Source organism: Pan troglodytes, chromosome 11, assembly GCF_028858775.2.
Source record: "Pan troglodytes isolate AG18354 chromosome 11, NHGRI_mPanTro3-v2.0_pri, whole genome shotgun sequence".
Classification (NCBI taxonomy): Eukaryota; Metazoa; Chordata; class Mammalia; order Primates; family Hominidae; genus Pan; species Pan troglodytes.
In genome coordinates, this window is record NC_072409.2 from 100,023,174 (window position 1) to 100,040,001 (window position 16,828).

General features: G+C 33.4%; 1 protein-coding gene across 7 annotated transcripts in view; it reads right to left on the bottom strand.

The window, feature by feature from the left end:
• Positions 1-16,828, bottom strand: part of CCDC171 (coiled-coil domain containing 171) — a 443,650-nt gene that overhangs the window by 89,805 nt on the left and 337,017 nt on the right. For 6 of the 7 annotated variants that reach the window (XM_054658718.2, XM_001149040.8, XM_063788717.1 and 3 more), the window contains one exon: positions 7,336-7,467. The exons of the other annotated variant lie outside the window; for it this stretch is intronic. In XM_054658718.2, the coding sequence (XP_054514693.1) occupies positions 7,336-7,467 (132 nt within the window). The remainder of the gene's footprint in view (positions 1-7,335; positions 7,468-16,828) is intronic. 7 annotated transcript variants of the gene reach the window in all.

Below are 16,828 nucleotides of genomic sequence, written 5' to 3' on the forward strand. Positions count from 1 at the left end.
AAATAGAACTACCACATGATCCAGTAACTCCACTACTGCGTATGTGTACAAAAGAAAGAAATACATCACAAGGCATCTGTACTCCTATTTTTACTGCAGCATTATTCACAACAGCCAAAATGTGGAACCAGCCTAAGTGGCCATTAATAAATGAATAAAGAAAATGCGATATAGATATACACAATGAATTAGGAATGAAATCTTATCATTTGCAGCAACACAGATAGAACTGCAGGTCATTAAATGAAATAAGCCAAGCACAGAAAGACAAATATTGCATGTTCTGACTCATATGTGGGAGCTAAAAAGGTGACTCTCATGAAGATATATAGATTGGTGGTTACCAGAGGCCAGGAAGGGTAGTGGTTGAGAAGGGGATGAAGAGAAGTTGATTAATGGGTACAAATATATGGTGTGATAGAAATAATAAGACCTAGTGTTAGATCAGTAGGGTAACTACAGTTTACAATAATCTATTTTGTATTTTTAAATAGCTAGAAGAATTTGAATGGTTCTAATATAAAGAAAAGACAAATATTTAAGGTGATGGATCTATATCCCAAGCACACTGATTTGAACTTTACAAATTATATGAATGTATTAAATTATCACATGTACCCTAAAACCATGTACATCTATTATGCATCAAATTTCTTAATGAGAAAAAGAAACAAAAGGAGAAAAATAATAAGTTCTTCTACGCACCTTAGTATTTCATTTCTTGTAATACTTTGTTTTGTTTAGCATTGCTTAGAGCTCTACTAAGGAAATTTTGAAGAAATTTTAGTTCTACTTGTGCAATATGAAATCTTCAGAGTAGAATTCTAAAATTTCAACTACCAAGTAGCAAACTCTTCCTACTGTCAACAACAACCAAAAAAAGCACCAAATTCACTACTTCTTATATTCACATTCAAGTTAGGCCCCATATCTAGGACATTTAGATTGCTCATTGGCACAATTTACATTCTGAAGAACTAGAGTCTATACCTGTCAAGTAGCTAGATGAGACAAAGGATGGTATTTTTCCATCAAATTCGTTTATTCTCAGATGAACTATATGACTTTGCCAGCTAATTGTATTTCCCTAATAAATAGCTCTTCTCTGGGTAGTATTTACAAACCTTTGAAGAAGGTGACTTTCCAACATTATTTTCGATTCCACGACCCAATTAAAAAATTATTTAATATTTTTCAATGTAAAAGATATTTTTATTTTGGGCTGGGTGTGGTGCCTCATGCCTGTAATCCCAGCACTTTGGGAGGCTGAGGCGGGTGAATCACTTGAGGTCAGGAGTTCGAGACCAGCCTGGCCAACACGGTGAAACCTCGTCTCTGCTAAAATTACAAAAAAAAAAAAAAAAAAAACAATTAGGCGGGCATGGTGGCACATGCCTGCAGTCCCAGCTACTCAGGAGTCTGAGGCAGGAAATTCGCTTGAACCCGGGAGCGGGAGGCTGGAGTGAGCCGAGATCACGCCACTGCACTCCAGCCTGGGCAACAGAGAGACTCCGTCTCAAAAAAACAAAAAAGAGAGAGAGAGAATTGGAAGTGACAGATATGTTCATTAGCATGATTTAATTATTGCATATTGTATTCATAAGCCATAAGATCACTCTGTACCATGTAAATATACACAACTACAATTTATCAATTGGCAAGTAAAAAATTTAAAAGAATAAAGAGAACTGCACAAACTCCTATAGACAACAACTTTGGATAATCCAAAATCTTTTTGATAACTTACTATTAAAATGATGTCACTTACCAATTCCAATAATCTCAAACATTCAAAGCACAGTCATGGACTTAGAAAGCAATGAAAAAGAAAATCTGTGAGACAAGCAGCTGCCACAAAATGTATCCTCTTTACTTCACCAAGGAGAATCTCTTAGACTAAAACCTAGCAACTCTGTGTAAAATAAGGACCTAGTAAGAACGGATGTCTGCAAATTCAGGGAAGACCAAAATTATAAAAAGAGAAAAAAACTTTCTTCTATTATCAGAAATGAAAGAACGACACTTTAAAAAGAAAATTAAAGGGCTAATAGAAGTCTTGCAGGGGGTAAAGTGGAACCATCTTATCTTTTTCAGGGGCAATTGGAGAATGTGTATTAAAAGCCTTAGAGTATACATAATATTTGATGCAATCATTCTACTAATTTATTCCAGGGGAAAAAAGAGAATAATGAAAAGATGTATGCAAGAGGATATTAATTACCATCTTATTCATAATAACCAAAAACTCAAAATAACTTCAAATATCCATCAACAGAAAACTGATAAAATATACTGTGGTAGAGCCATGTAGCAGAGCACAACTCAGCCACCAAAAATAATTACATAAATCTGTAATTACTGACAAGAAAGATATCATGTTATTAGGTTTAAAAAAAAATGCATACAAATAGTATAGCCCAAGAGAAGTTGGTTAAAGAGTACAAAAATAGTTAGCTAGAAGGTATAAGTTCTAATATTCAATAGTATAATAGGGAAATTATAATTAACAATAATTTATTGTATATTTCAAAATAGCTAAAAGAGAAGAACTGTAATATGCCCAACATAAAGAAAAACATTCGAGGGGACAGATAACCAAATTACCCCGATTGATCATTGCACATTGTATACAGGTATCAAAATATCACATGTGCCTCCAAAACATGTACAACGATTACATACCAACAAAAAGGAAAAAAAGTGAAAAAAACTGTATGGCCCAATTGTTGTTTAAATATATATAGGTGTATTAAATATAAATAATATGTGCATGTGAGTTTGTATTTATGGCTAAAAAATAACTAGAGGAATATATACCAAAATGTTAACATTGGCTGTGTCTGAATGGCAGAACTTCAAATGATTTTTTTTAACTTTTATTTTAGGTTTAGAGGTAAATATGCAGGCTTGTTATATAGGTAAACTCATGTCACAATGGTTTGTTGTACAGATTACTTTGTCACCCAGGTACTAAGCCTAGTTCTCAATAGTTATTTTTTCTGATCCTCTCCCTTCTCCCACACCCTCCAGACTCAAGGCCCCAATTGTTCCCCTCTTTGTGTCCATGTGTTCTCATCATTTAGCTCCCACTTACAAGAACATGTGGTGTTTGGTTTTCTGTTCCTGTGTTAGATTGCTGAGGATGATCGCCTCCAGCTTTATCCATGTTCCCACAAAAAACATGATCTCGTTCTTTTTATGGTTGTATAGTATTCCATGGTGCATATGTACCACATTTTCTTTATCCATTCTACCATGGATGGACATTGAGGTTGATTCCATGTTTTGCTATTGTGAATAGTGCTACAGTGAACATATGCCTGCATGTGTCTTTATGGTAGAACAATTTGTTTTCCTTTGGGTACATACTCAGTAATGGGAGTGCTAGGTCAAATGGTAGTTCTGTTTTCAGCTTTTTGAGGAATTGCCACACTGCTTTCCACTAGGGCTGAACTAATTTACACTCCCACCAACAGTGTATAAGCATTCCCTTTTCTCCACAACCTCATCAGCATCTGTTATTTTTTGACTTTTTAATAATAGCCATTTTGACTGGTGTGAGATGGTATCTCATTGTGGTTTTGATTTGCATCTCTCTAATGATCAGCAATGTTGTTAAGTTTTTTTTTTCATACGCCTGTTAACTTGTGTGTATGTCTTCTTTTGAAAAGTATGTGTTCATATCCTGTGCCCACTTTTTAATGGGGTTGGTTTTTTCTCGTAAATTTAAGTTCCTTATAGGTGCTGGACATTAAACTTTCATCAGATGCACAGTTTGCAATATTTTTCCCCATTCTGTAGGTTGTCTGTTTACTCTGTTGATAGTTTCTTTTGCTGTACAGAAGCTCTTAAATTTAATTTGATCCCATTTGTCATTTTTTGTCTTTGTTGCAATTGCTTTTGTCATCTTCATCATGAAATCTTTGCTGGTTCCTATGTCCAGAATGGTATTGCCTAGGTTGGCTTCCAGGGTTTTTATAGTTTTAGGTTTTACATTTAAGTCTTTTATCCATCTTGGATTGATTTTTGTGCACTCAACAAATATTAGCTATTGTTACTGTTTAATTATTATTTATTGTTTACTACTGAATCGAAATGAAAACACAAATATTTACTGGATGCCTACTAATATTTGCCAGTTATTACCAATAGTACATATCATAATTATTGAAAAATTGTAATTCAGAGTATAAGATAATGAATAATAGGTATTATCTTTATAAAGTATAAGTAGAATCTTTTTTATTGCAAAGTTCTCTGCATTCACACTACACTGGACTTTTCATTTAAAGCTAATTGGTCTAATAGGGGTGTTTTTATTCTTCTCACTATTATAATGAAAGCCTATTTGCTGTTATTTGGAAGATAAAACACTAGTATAGGTTTAAATTTGCTACAGGAACTTAAACGAAAGGTTTCACTGGAGACATGGCCTCATTGGAACATCCTATGCCATGGAAAAGTAAATACAAAGCTATGGTAGGCTGTGCTTGATCAAAATTATTTAAAGTTTTTGAAGAAACAGGGAAGGGTGAAAAAACTAAATGGAAAGATACAGAAAAAAAAGATCTTAAATAACGATTCCTCAAAATAAAACATACACACACCTTAAAAGTAATGAAAACAAGCTACTGTTGCTTACTTCATCTTTACAAGGGCCTTATAATGGCTGCAATAACAACAGCCACCCTGCATTGTCTGCTTTCTCTAGGCTAGGCACTGTACTACACTTTACATCCATTGCTGTATTCAATCCCACTGCAAGTCTCGGGGATCAGTAGCATTAATTTTTGTTTGTTTGTTTGTTTCAGCTAAGGACACTGGAGGGGAAAGCTAGCAGATCTCAGAAACAAGCTGAACTGAGGTTTTCTCCATAGAAAAGCATCAGTCACATGCTCTTCCAGGTTCAGAGAACAAAGGTACTCCACTCATCCTCTTCACTCAGTAATAATGCTCACTGGTCTCTTTCCATTCAGGATTATACCTATAATAAAGTTTGCCCCCATTGAAAAAGACAGAAAACTTCAGCTCCTACTTCTATAAATGACAGCTGAGTAAGTTGGGCAAATGGTTCATATACCACCACACCCTGCTGAGTGATCCTCTCCTCATAATCAAAGGTTGAGAACTCTGAATAGTCCACTTCATCAGTACAGAGTTAGAGTACAAAGTTAAACAACTACTGAATTCCCAAGTCAGTAGCCACACTTAGCATAAATGCACATATTTTTATACTGCAAAAAAAAGGTGAAATTAGAGTTTCATACTATTAGCCCATAATTAGTCTACAATACAGCATAAACTATGATCTATATCATACATAGATGCATAATTTTTTACAAATGGAAGAAAAATTCCATTATAGATATCTAAGGTTTTACTCTTACCATGTAACATATGTGTCTACATTTTTTTAGTATCAGATTTATTAATCCAGCTTAGCAGTCGAATACTATTATACTTAAATCCAGGCTCTTGGCTCTGCCTTTTCCTTGCTGTTGATCTGAGGAGTTACCCGTTGTGTTTGTTGTGGTGGTGGTGGTGAAGTGTAAAATGGAGATAGTGCCATTTATTTGACAGGCTCATTGTGAGAATTAAATAAGATGATATATTCAAAGAGCTAAGCATGGTACCTGGTACATAGTTGAGTGTTCGCTGAAATTGTAGGTACTATTATTATCACTAATGTCTCCTAATTTTCCAACTATGATGTATACTACTAAACTACAATATATATTACAGCATGTCAATGGAACTTATCTAGGTGGGAATCTAATATTTTTATTAGAACCTGGAAAAGACAGTAGTTTAAACTGTGGGTCTCTACATTTCCTTCTTGCTGTTCCCAGATATCATAACCCCCAAAAAGGGCATTTTGGGGAATCAACCTCTCCAAATCACCAACATCTAGTTTTGAGGAAGTCTTTACTTGTAAATTACGACAAATATTAAGCCTTGTGAGATTCTGAATTGAAATAGCCAAGTAAAGGATTATTTTACAACCACTAGAAAAATCTCAAATCAGACTGTATTCATAGTTATGATGAATTCATAAATACTGACAATCAAATTTAAAATACACATTTTAAATCTCATCTTAAATAACAGTACAGCATTCTACCCTAAAACAGAGAAGAAAAATATTTTATGCTTACTTTTATAATTATATATGTTTTAGACATATTGGACAATCTAATGAAAGAAGCAATGAGTATTTTTTTCCTTGTAGAGCATTAATTTGGTACTAATAACAAATTAAATTAGGATATGGAGCATATAAAAAATTAACATTGCTCCACACACACTGACATTAATTTTCTATAAAATTAAAATTCCACAGGGTCATAAACTAAAGAATGAAAAAGATTATTTTAAATCTCAACATGTGAAAGACACACTAAGTTTTAAGAGAGATTTCTCCTTTTAAATACACTAAAAAATAGAGTGCTACTGAACAAGGACAGTCTCTTTTGAAATATCATGCTTCCTATAATTTACATAACGTTGATAGTTTTCTTTTTTTAATGAAGGTTTTGGGCATTAAAAGGACACACTGAATTTCATTTTGTCAGATTAAGAAAAATAACCTTAAGAAAAAAATTGATCACAATAATATTAATAAAAGAGTGACATAAAATAGAAGGATACCTACAGCATCTGAAAATGAATGTTTCTAAAAATAAGTTTATTAGTGTACTTTAAAGTTATTTGAAGTCTTATGATTTGATATTTTAAGTTTTATAAATGAAATGACCCAATTTGCACATCTTACAATGTTCATTAAAACTAAATATTAAAGGGTAAAATACTCTTCAATAGAAAACACAGATAAGTTTAAGCTTTGCTGAAATTAAATTACTTCATAAGAAATGTTGGATATATTTTGGAATTAATATTGAGATATTTCAGGTATCTCTTTTGATGTTTACATCTAAAGTGATTTATTATTTTATTTTTTATTTTTTTCTAAAATTACTTATTTTCAAACAATAAAAGCAACAAATTGAGACTTGCTTAAGGAGGTAACAGCCTAGTGTCTTATTGTCCTCTGCTGATAGGAAAGTATTTTCTTTTAATACTGTACTTTGCCATAAAACACATTTTTCCTTGGTAAAAACACTTTTCTGGATTATTTTAATAGGCTAGTTCTAGGCGTTAAAGAAAAAAACAATATTTTGTAAAGTATATTGTTACATGATAGAAGAAAAATGAAGAAACATCTATTTGCATCTCCTTTAAATTATTCACAATACTTTGAGGCTTTCATTCTCTCCGGTTAGTGCAATTTATTTTTCTATATGTCTCAGTAGCAAACAATGTTATTTAGACTCTAACCTGGCATGCTACCACCTCTGGCCTGCCCTTGAGCGCCTCCATTGCAAAGGTCTCCAGGTGCAGTTTGGGTAGCTGCAGGGTGAAGTCATTCCTACTTGCCGCAGACCATGACAGCGAGATCTGATCTCTGACCTAAAGGGAAAAAAACAGCATCAATGGTAATTCCCCTTCAGACACATTAACTGGGATGAACTGGGTCCCCTTGAGCCCACTGAGTGGACTTGCATTGATCGCTGGACCTGAAATCCATGAATAAATTTAGGACTAATTGATTTTTCGTTGCAAATAAATCTCTAATTCAGAGTGCTGGGGGAGAATGTTAAGAAGAAAAAGCATCCTCCTGCTTGAAATGAGGGAGGGGACGAAGAGTCACTAGAGCTCTTCTGATCAAGAGGTTTTGAATTATTTTTTCACAGTTCCACCCTAAAAAGGAAGAAAAGAAAAAACATTCACAAAATCAAAAACAACAGCCATCTCCTAATCATTATCACCTGCTTAGTAACATGTGGTGTTTAACTGATATGAACTGATACATATTGGACAAGATAGTTATTAGGTACTAGTCTTTGAAAAGAAAACTTCAATAACATGTACTCTAGAATCAAAACAAATATACTCAACACAAAAGGAGACTTAAAAATATACAAGAAAGAGGTTTGTTTGCCCTTTTCACTCTTCTAGAATTGCAGGATTTTACTAAACTTGAGTCTTAATGATTAAATACATATAAACCAACACAGTCACACAATTTCTAAACAATACAACAGATAAAATCAGTAGTATTTGTACTCTATTTTAAGTATTCGGAAAGCAACAATACAAACACATCACCGATATGGGAAAAACACCAATTCTCTAGTCAGTATGGAATCACATGCAGTTGATATCACACTGCCACCTTCTGGAAAAATGAGAAAATATTCCTTACATAATATAAATGGAAACATTCAAAAACAGATATTTTGGTTTTTAATTTCCAAACTTAGTAAAAGCCTTAAGAATTCCATAGTTTCGTTTGCATTTAAGAACAAAAAGCTCTCATTTTAATCATATAGTTCAATAATAGGAGTTTTCAATACATAGGCATATTTTCTAACTTTCCTTATGCTTGGAATAGGTTTTAAAATTTTATCTATTTGCTACCATATACTTAATAAATATTATACAATTAGCTCAGTGCCACAGAACAAAAAGTTTTTTATCAGACAGCAAAGGTTAAAAACAAGGTTAACTATAAAAATTGCAATAATTGCTCAAATAAATATATTTCTATCTCTAGTTTTATCCAAGCAACTTCAAATATAACTTGGCAAAAATATAAGATAGAAAATTTCTCCTCCATTTTTCTAGTCTACTTGGGAAGCTTGTAAAACTGTTTGAATTATTTTTATTATATTAATTAGTTCCTTAGGATATACATACATTTCACAAAACTATCAAACTCTATTGAGTTTCTTTAAGCCAGCAAACACACACAAACATATAACGGCATCTTTAACTGTTCACGCTAATCTATGGGCATAAAAATCCTTATATGTCCCAAGCTGATCTGAAGACTTTCTGTCAATAAGAGAATGTCAAAGTGTATGCTGTAAAACATACACTATGATGTAATTTTTATAATGATGTGAGTACCACATGCATGCTGGAGTCTCAATTCACAATGTATATTTATCTGCAACAAACACTCTCCAGAGTCTTCACTCAGGATAAGAATGCTGTTAAACTTACTTAGCATAACAAAATAAATCGTATTTTACAAATACATTTGTTTTAGGTTTTATATTTTACATGTATGAATACCTTCTCTTGCTTTTTTTGTCACCAATGTGCACTCAGATAAAAGAAAACATTAATGTGGATTAAGGTTCTGAGAATTTATCAACATCAAACCACTAGTGTTTTGCCTTCTACCCTTCTGAACCACAGTCAATAGATCTAAATATTTTACTGCACCCTGGCCAATTCATTGTTTGATGTTTAAAAACTCACCCAGAATCAAAGAAAATTTATTAAATTTGAGCCCCCAAATGAGATACTATTAGCTTTGAAAGTCAAGTTTAACTGCGATATTGATGATTCTCTTTTTTCTGTGACAAAATTCACTAGGGAAATCCTGGATGTCAAAGTACAAAAGCAGATTGCTAATACAGGCAAAGAGAGGGGGAAAAAACCATAAGCAATGTAAGTATAATCCACAACACAGTTCGAGCACTGGAGGTCCTTTAACCTGATTAGCATCAGGCACCATACTTCATCCATGAGGCTTGACATACAGTGAATAGTAAGCCACATTTTATATTCTCTAAATAAACTTTATGAGCATTGTTAAGCTGTGGCATCTTGCTTTTGAAACTGATTTATTGTCATTTCAATATTTTTGGTATAACATTACTTAATTTGCCAAATTAAATAATTCTTTACATTGAATTAAAAAACTTGCAAAATGCAGCTATTTTTGCCACAGCTAATGATGAACATCATAATCGTTTGAATAATATGCATGCTTTAATACTTCCATTTAATTACAAATTATCTGTTGAATCAACTTGACAGTGCCATCAAGAGTGAGAGACCCATGATATATAATAGATGCAATATCACAAATACTTCTACTAAAATTTTAAGAGTTTTTTCCACTTTTAAATTAAACTGGAACTTTGAGAGTAAGTATCTAAAATGTTCTCAAATATTTCTAGGAAAAGTTTTTAGAAAAGTCTTGTAAAAGAATTATCCATAATTTTATTTTAATGACTAAAGGGAGTGAAAGCATCATGTTGAAAGAATCCAAAACAGTGACACTAAGACAAGCAAAAATACAATCATGCAGCAAATGAGAAGAGAAGAAAGATGACAAGAAATGGAAGAAATAAAGGGTAGAAGGAAGAGACTTCAGAAAGAATGCAGAAGGCAAGTTTGAATTTCAAGGTGTGAACAGGGAGATTCAACACAGAACAGTAAGAAAGGACTCTTACCTTGTTGCATTAAGTTCGTTCATGAAAGGAAATAGAACAGGCAGGCTGAGAACAAGGTAACTAACATATTAAAAGAGAGATAATTTGGAATTTCTTTAGGAAGTACAGCTTATTGGATACAAAATTATTTTCAAGAATGAGGATCTAAAGCAAATTAGTTACTGTCAAAAAAGTTTTGAAGTAATATTAGAATAGTCAAATTATTTTTTTCCTAAAAGGAAAAGTTTATCTTTTAAAGTACCGAGTTTAGTGTGAATTAGGAATAAAATTCACCAGCAGTCACCTCTCTGTAGATTAAATTATAATTTCAAAAGCCAATCTTTAATTATCTTTATAATACATTATTATTCATCCTATAATCAAGATTCTATGCCTTTTTATTCTCATTTATTTATCAATATGACTAATACATGTATACAATGTTTTTCTTCTTCAAAATGCCCAACAGCTCATTTTTAACATATAGAATTTCCCAATATAAATCTGTTATCAAATGTTATACATTCCATAACGTACTTTAAAATCATGCAATATCATATTTTAGAATAATTTTTAAAACCTATATTACTTCTACTCTAAAATTTTGATTTTTAGAAAGAACAGTTTACTTTCTCCCTTTCTTATTACATGCTTTCAGAAAGGAGATATCTCTAATAGACATACCATAAAAAACAGGAGAAGAAAATAAATAGAACTTTCTAAAAAGTCAAAACAGTTCCATGAAATGTATTTATTTCAAGATAAATATATTTTAAAATATATTTTACTATAATAATCCAGTTCTAGATTTTAAGTGATCCACAAGATCCATACTGTATTATTCCTATTTCTCTGATTAGCCTTTACTCACAAGTAAACAATGTTTTCTAATTTTTATGCTCCTACCAAAACAAAAAAAAAAGCTATTTCTGCTAGATATCAACTATGAAATTAAATTAGTCATTTCTAGAAAAATTGCTCAACTCCCTCCATCTTTTATCATGCACAGCTATAAATCCCTCTGGACTCTATGTTCCAACTAAAAAAAACACACACACTCATGAAATGATTTACTAGCTGTATTTTTACCAATTGGATACCAAGCCAGAAGACCTCAAGGTATACATAAAAACTGAGGTTGACTTAAAAACACATGTAAGAAGATGTATACAGTGTCTGAATCCTGAATGCCTGGGAAAGGCAACTGATATTAGGGCTTCATGTCATACTTTTAATCTGCTTCAATTTTATTTACTCCAATCTATTATGGCCTCTGATGCTTCAAAATAAACCTCTTTACCAGATATATTTCCATATGAAAACAGACCTCTATAATATTTCTTATAATCTCCATTCTCAGTATCCTGTGTTCATGTTGTACTTTGCCTCCATTTTCTTGCCCTCCTTCGTCCTACTCCCTCCCTTGTACTTCCTTCCATTCCCACTGATTCCTTACTGCTTCCCTTTCTTCCTTTTATTTTTCATTCTATGCACTAGAACAGCCTACATACTATTTTTCAACCTATGCACCAAAGAGCAATGTACAGTCAGCACACTACAGCCTGAGAACCAAATCCAGCCCACTGTCTGTTATTATAAATAAAGTTTTATTAGAGTTATACCCATTCATTTACCTATTGTCCATGGCTGTTTTCCTGTTACAATGACAGAGTTGAGTAGTTGAGACAAAGACCATATGGTTCACCAAGCCTAAGATATTTACTATCTGGCCTTTACAGAAAAAGTTGGTCATCCCCTGCTCTGGAGATACAGAAGAAAGATAATATTCTTTTATCATCTATAAAGTTTTTTTTTAAATGACTCTCTCTCACCAGAAAATCTACAAACAATTTCTAGTGAGTCAAGTTTATATCGCCAATACACGGTGCCATCTCAAAGACACTTTGTTTCCTTTCTTCAATTTTTCCACAAATCTGTGTACCGTCTCCTGATACATTTTCAAGTTTTATATAGTCTAGTACACAATTTGACTGATCCTAACTTTCCTGACCACAGCTAACTTTCCTGGTCACAACTACTGACCACTTATTCTAATACCTAATTAACAGAAATTCTGGTTAAACAAGTAGAAAAGGCATACTGGAGAGTCTTTTGTAAATACAAAGAGAAGGGAACTAGCCAGAGTTAACCATATACTCTGTAATACACAGTAGCAAAAAAAACAAAAACAAAAAAAAACCACTACGCTTTCAGAGGCTCTTAGTAAGTATGATCAGATAAGAACACCGTTATAAACGCATGAATTCTACAATGTAGAAGAAAGAAAAATTAATAAAAAAAATAATTAGACAGTTCCAAGACTCTGATATGTACCCAGTGATAGGAGGAAGCATCAAAGTGTGTCAGTGCAATGAAAATGATATTCAGGGATAGGATGGTTATATCTAAATGGATACTTTCCTCCTTCTTTAACCTTTTCTTTAACTATCTAATTAATCAAATGGGCAGACAGATAACAATACTACTTCTATTAGTAATAATACAATTAGTACCTCCAAAAGTACTTCATACTTTTCAAAGTTCAGTTGGCCCTCCATATTTGTGGGTTCCATATCCATGGATTCAACCATGAACTGAAAGTATATATTTTAAGCTGCATCTGTCCTGAACATGTACAAACTTTTTCTCCTTTTCATTATTCCCCAAACAATACAGTATAATTTAGATAGCACTTACATTGTATTAGGTACTATAAATAAATCTAGAAGCAATTTAAAGTGTACAGAAGGATGTGCATAGATTATATGCAAATACTATACCATTTTATATCAGGAACTTCAATATCGTGGATTTTGGTATCCACAGAAGGTTTGGGAACCAATCCCCAAGGAAACCAAGGGACAACCGTACTCTCCATACTACACTTGATTCTGTTACCCACCTTGTGAAATAGTTATTGCCATCTCTAATATGAGGATACTAAGTCTAATGCTCTTAGCGCCAAACAATAATGCATTTTAATATCTATATATGAACAATTAACAGTTGAAGAAATTACTTAAGATTTTGGTACTTCCATTTCCCTATTTTTTTTCTTTATATCTATTGTCCGGCAATCTTAGCAACAATGTTTGTTTCATAAAAGTGGTTTTGTGATAATCAATGAATATTAAACATCTTTATTTTCCTCAATAGTTTCCTTGCACCTGTGGGCATTCTCATTCATTCATATCCTCTCTCTCTCTCTCTCTCTCTCTCTCTCTCTCTCTCTCTCTCTCTCTCTCACATACACACACACACACACACACACACACACACACACACGTGTACACACATGAACACAATTACACTAAGAAACAAGTTACCTGTGTAGCAATCATCCTTATACAATGATCACAATGTCATAATGGAGGATCCCCAAACCACAATGCCCCAGGATATAAGCAACAGTTCCAGCTGCGCTCCACACCTACTGGAAAGAGACCTTGACACTCTCGCAGCAGAAGCAGGCATTCCATTGGCACTGCAGCAAGCATAGCAACTCATAATTTGAAAAGTGGGAGGTAAGCAACTAGCCCTCTTTTGCTGGCAGGTTATTTAACTTAATCTACAACTCTGGAGCAAAGCCAGAACTCTCCCATGACTGCCAGCTGCTGTCACCAGAAAAGAGGGCAAAATCCACCACCACAACCACACCACACATTATAGTTACATCCCAATTACAGAAATAAAAAAACTGATCTCTTGAATCAAATTATCAATCTGGCTACATCCCAATTAAAGATCTAAAAAACTGACTATTCAAATCAAATTATCAAGCTGGAAAATAGGGTGATTTAATCATGGACATCTTATAAAGTCACTAGATAACATGATAAATCTGTAGCATAGGCTATATACTATAGAATGCACCTCACAGAGTGCTTTGACCTTGAGCTATTTAAACAAACAAACAAAAAAACCATACTTGAGAATAGAATTGATAACACTCATCCACACAGATATATTTTCATTCTGAAGATAAATTATTTTAAAGGATAAAGACAGATACATGCTGAAATTAGTTATTTAGATGTGTTTAAGCTAAAAACTGCTAAGCACATGTACATGATATTCTGTAGTGTCTTATCTTTAGTTTATCAAGGTTTTAAAATCCCTCTTGAGCTGGAGTATCATTTTTAGCTTGGCTAGGTCAGAGTGACACTGAACAATATGAATAATGACACACAAGACAGCTATATGGACAGAGTTGTCATCAGCAAGCCAGCTGTGTTAACACCTGTGTGTCCTGCACAGCTGATCTTCAGGAACCAAGATCAAGAAACTGAGAATAGAGTTCAAAGACCATAAGTAACATTTAGAGAGTCATTGACAAGCCACTAAAAATTGGGTTTTTTAGAGGCAGAGGATCATGTTTCAACTTTTAAAATACTGTCAGTTTCATAAATTAAAAATTATTCTTTGTACTCCTTACAAATGTACTGAAAACTAAAAATCAAAAATAACTATATATTATTATTTACTCTGGTTAATCACTGTTAATGTAAAATTATAAAATTATATTTAAAGATTTGGTTATACAGTGTCTTCATCTATCATATCCTGTTTGACACTATTCCATTCCACAATCCACTCTAAGAATAGAAGTAATCATCTTTCTATCTCATAGGAATCAAACTAGTCATTACATTACCTGCAAATTCATTGTTAGCACACCTCTTTCCAAGAGATATTCTGACAATTGAATTTAGACTTTCTCCTCTAGGTCTTGATTAGGCAAAGTGAAATACAGATGCTATTTTTAGTAATCAAATAAACAAAGCAGGTGACCATATCAGCAAAACTTCCATTAGAATCTAGAGATGGCTTATGTTATATTTAGAGACTATATGCTGGTAAAATTTGACTCATTCCACAAACATTCATTAAGTGCCTACTGGGTACCAGGCACAGTGATAGATGCCGAGAATATAAAAATTAAGGAGACAGAATTCCATCCCTCAAGGACTTCAAACTCTAGTAGCATAATTAATCTCTTGAAATGCATTTTCTAGCTTCCCATTTATCTATAATGTCTTGTTTCTCCTGTCAATTGCTATACTGCCTTCTTTCTTTGCCAGAGTATTATGTTAATCAATCTCAAACCTTCATCTTTAGCCCTGACTTTCCCTTGAGGTTCAGACTCACACATCCTGCTGATCATTCCACATTACCTTACATTCAGTATTTCCAAAACAAAACTCATCATTGTCTCCCTTCTCCCTACTTAATAAAAATAATTTAAGAAAAAAGGCTGCTTTCTGTATTTCCAGCGTCCTTTGCCCCATCAGGGGAATCATCCTCCCCTGCCTCTTTCTCATCATCATATGCCACTTTGCTGAATAAGTTTCACATCCTTCCTTCCGACACCACCCACCATCACTCTTCTGGTTCAACCCTTCTCAGCCCCCATCTAGCCTAATGCTACAGCTTCCTAATAGAGCTGTCTATTCAGACTTGTGGCTCTTAAAACCACTTTTATTATTCACTATATCCAGTTTGCAAAATGTGCTCTCTAGAGCTCAAATTTTATAAGAAAATCCAACCACATCAACCCCTAGCTTAAACCCTGGTTTGCTCCCCACTCCTTCTATTATATGATCCAAGGCTCTTAGCATGGCAAAAAAGTCTTTCCATTACCTAGCTACTACCTGCCTCATTGAGCTTTATCTCTTTTACTCTTTTTGCATTTAATATTGAACTTAGAATATTTAGTCATTCATGCTTCCATGAACTTGTTGCTCATGCCACTTTCTTTGCTAGCATACTTTTCCCATCTTCCTCATATTTTGAGGCCCCACCCAGGCATTAGTTTTCTTCTAAGAAACTCCAGGCAATCCCTGAGTTTTCTAAGTATGCCACATATGAGAATAACTATCTATATAGAACTGTGATACACACACACACGCACGCAGAGTTGAACTTTGAACAACATGTGGGTTAGGGATGCCAACCCCCACAGAGTTGAAAATCCATGTGTAACTTCTGACTCCCCCAAAACTTAACTACAAACAGTCTACTATTGGAAGCCTTACTGATAACATAAACAGTTGATTAACACATATTTTGTGTTATGTGTATTATATACTATATTCTTATAATAAAGCTAGAAAAAAGAAAATGTTATTAAGAAAACCGTAAGGAAGAGAAAATATATTTACTATTCATTAAGTGGAAGTGGATCATCATAAAAGTCTTCATCCTCATAATCTTCATGTTGAATAGGCTGAGGAGGAGAAGGAAGAGGAGGGGTTGGTCTTGCTGTCTCATGGATGGCAGAGTTGGAAGGAGATCCACGTATAAGTGGACCCACACAATTCAAACCCATGTGTTCAAGGGTCAACTTTATATACATACACACACACACACACACACACACACACAAATATGACAAATATACATACATATATATGTGTGTGTGTACATATATGTATGTATGTATGTATATTTGTTTCCCCAGAGGCTACTACAGTTTCTGGAACATTATATGTACTAAAAATGTATATGTAGAATTTAATTATTATAAATGTTGTGTTTCA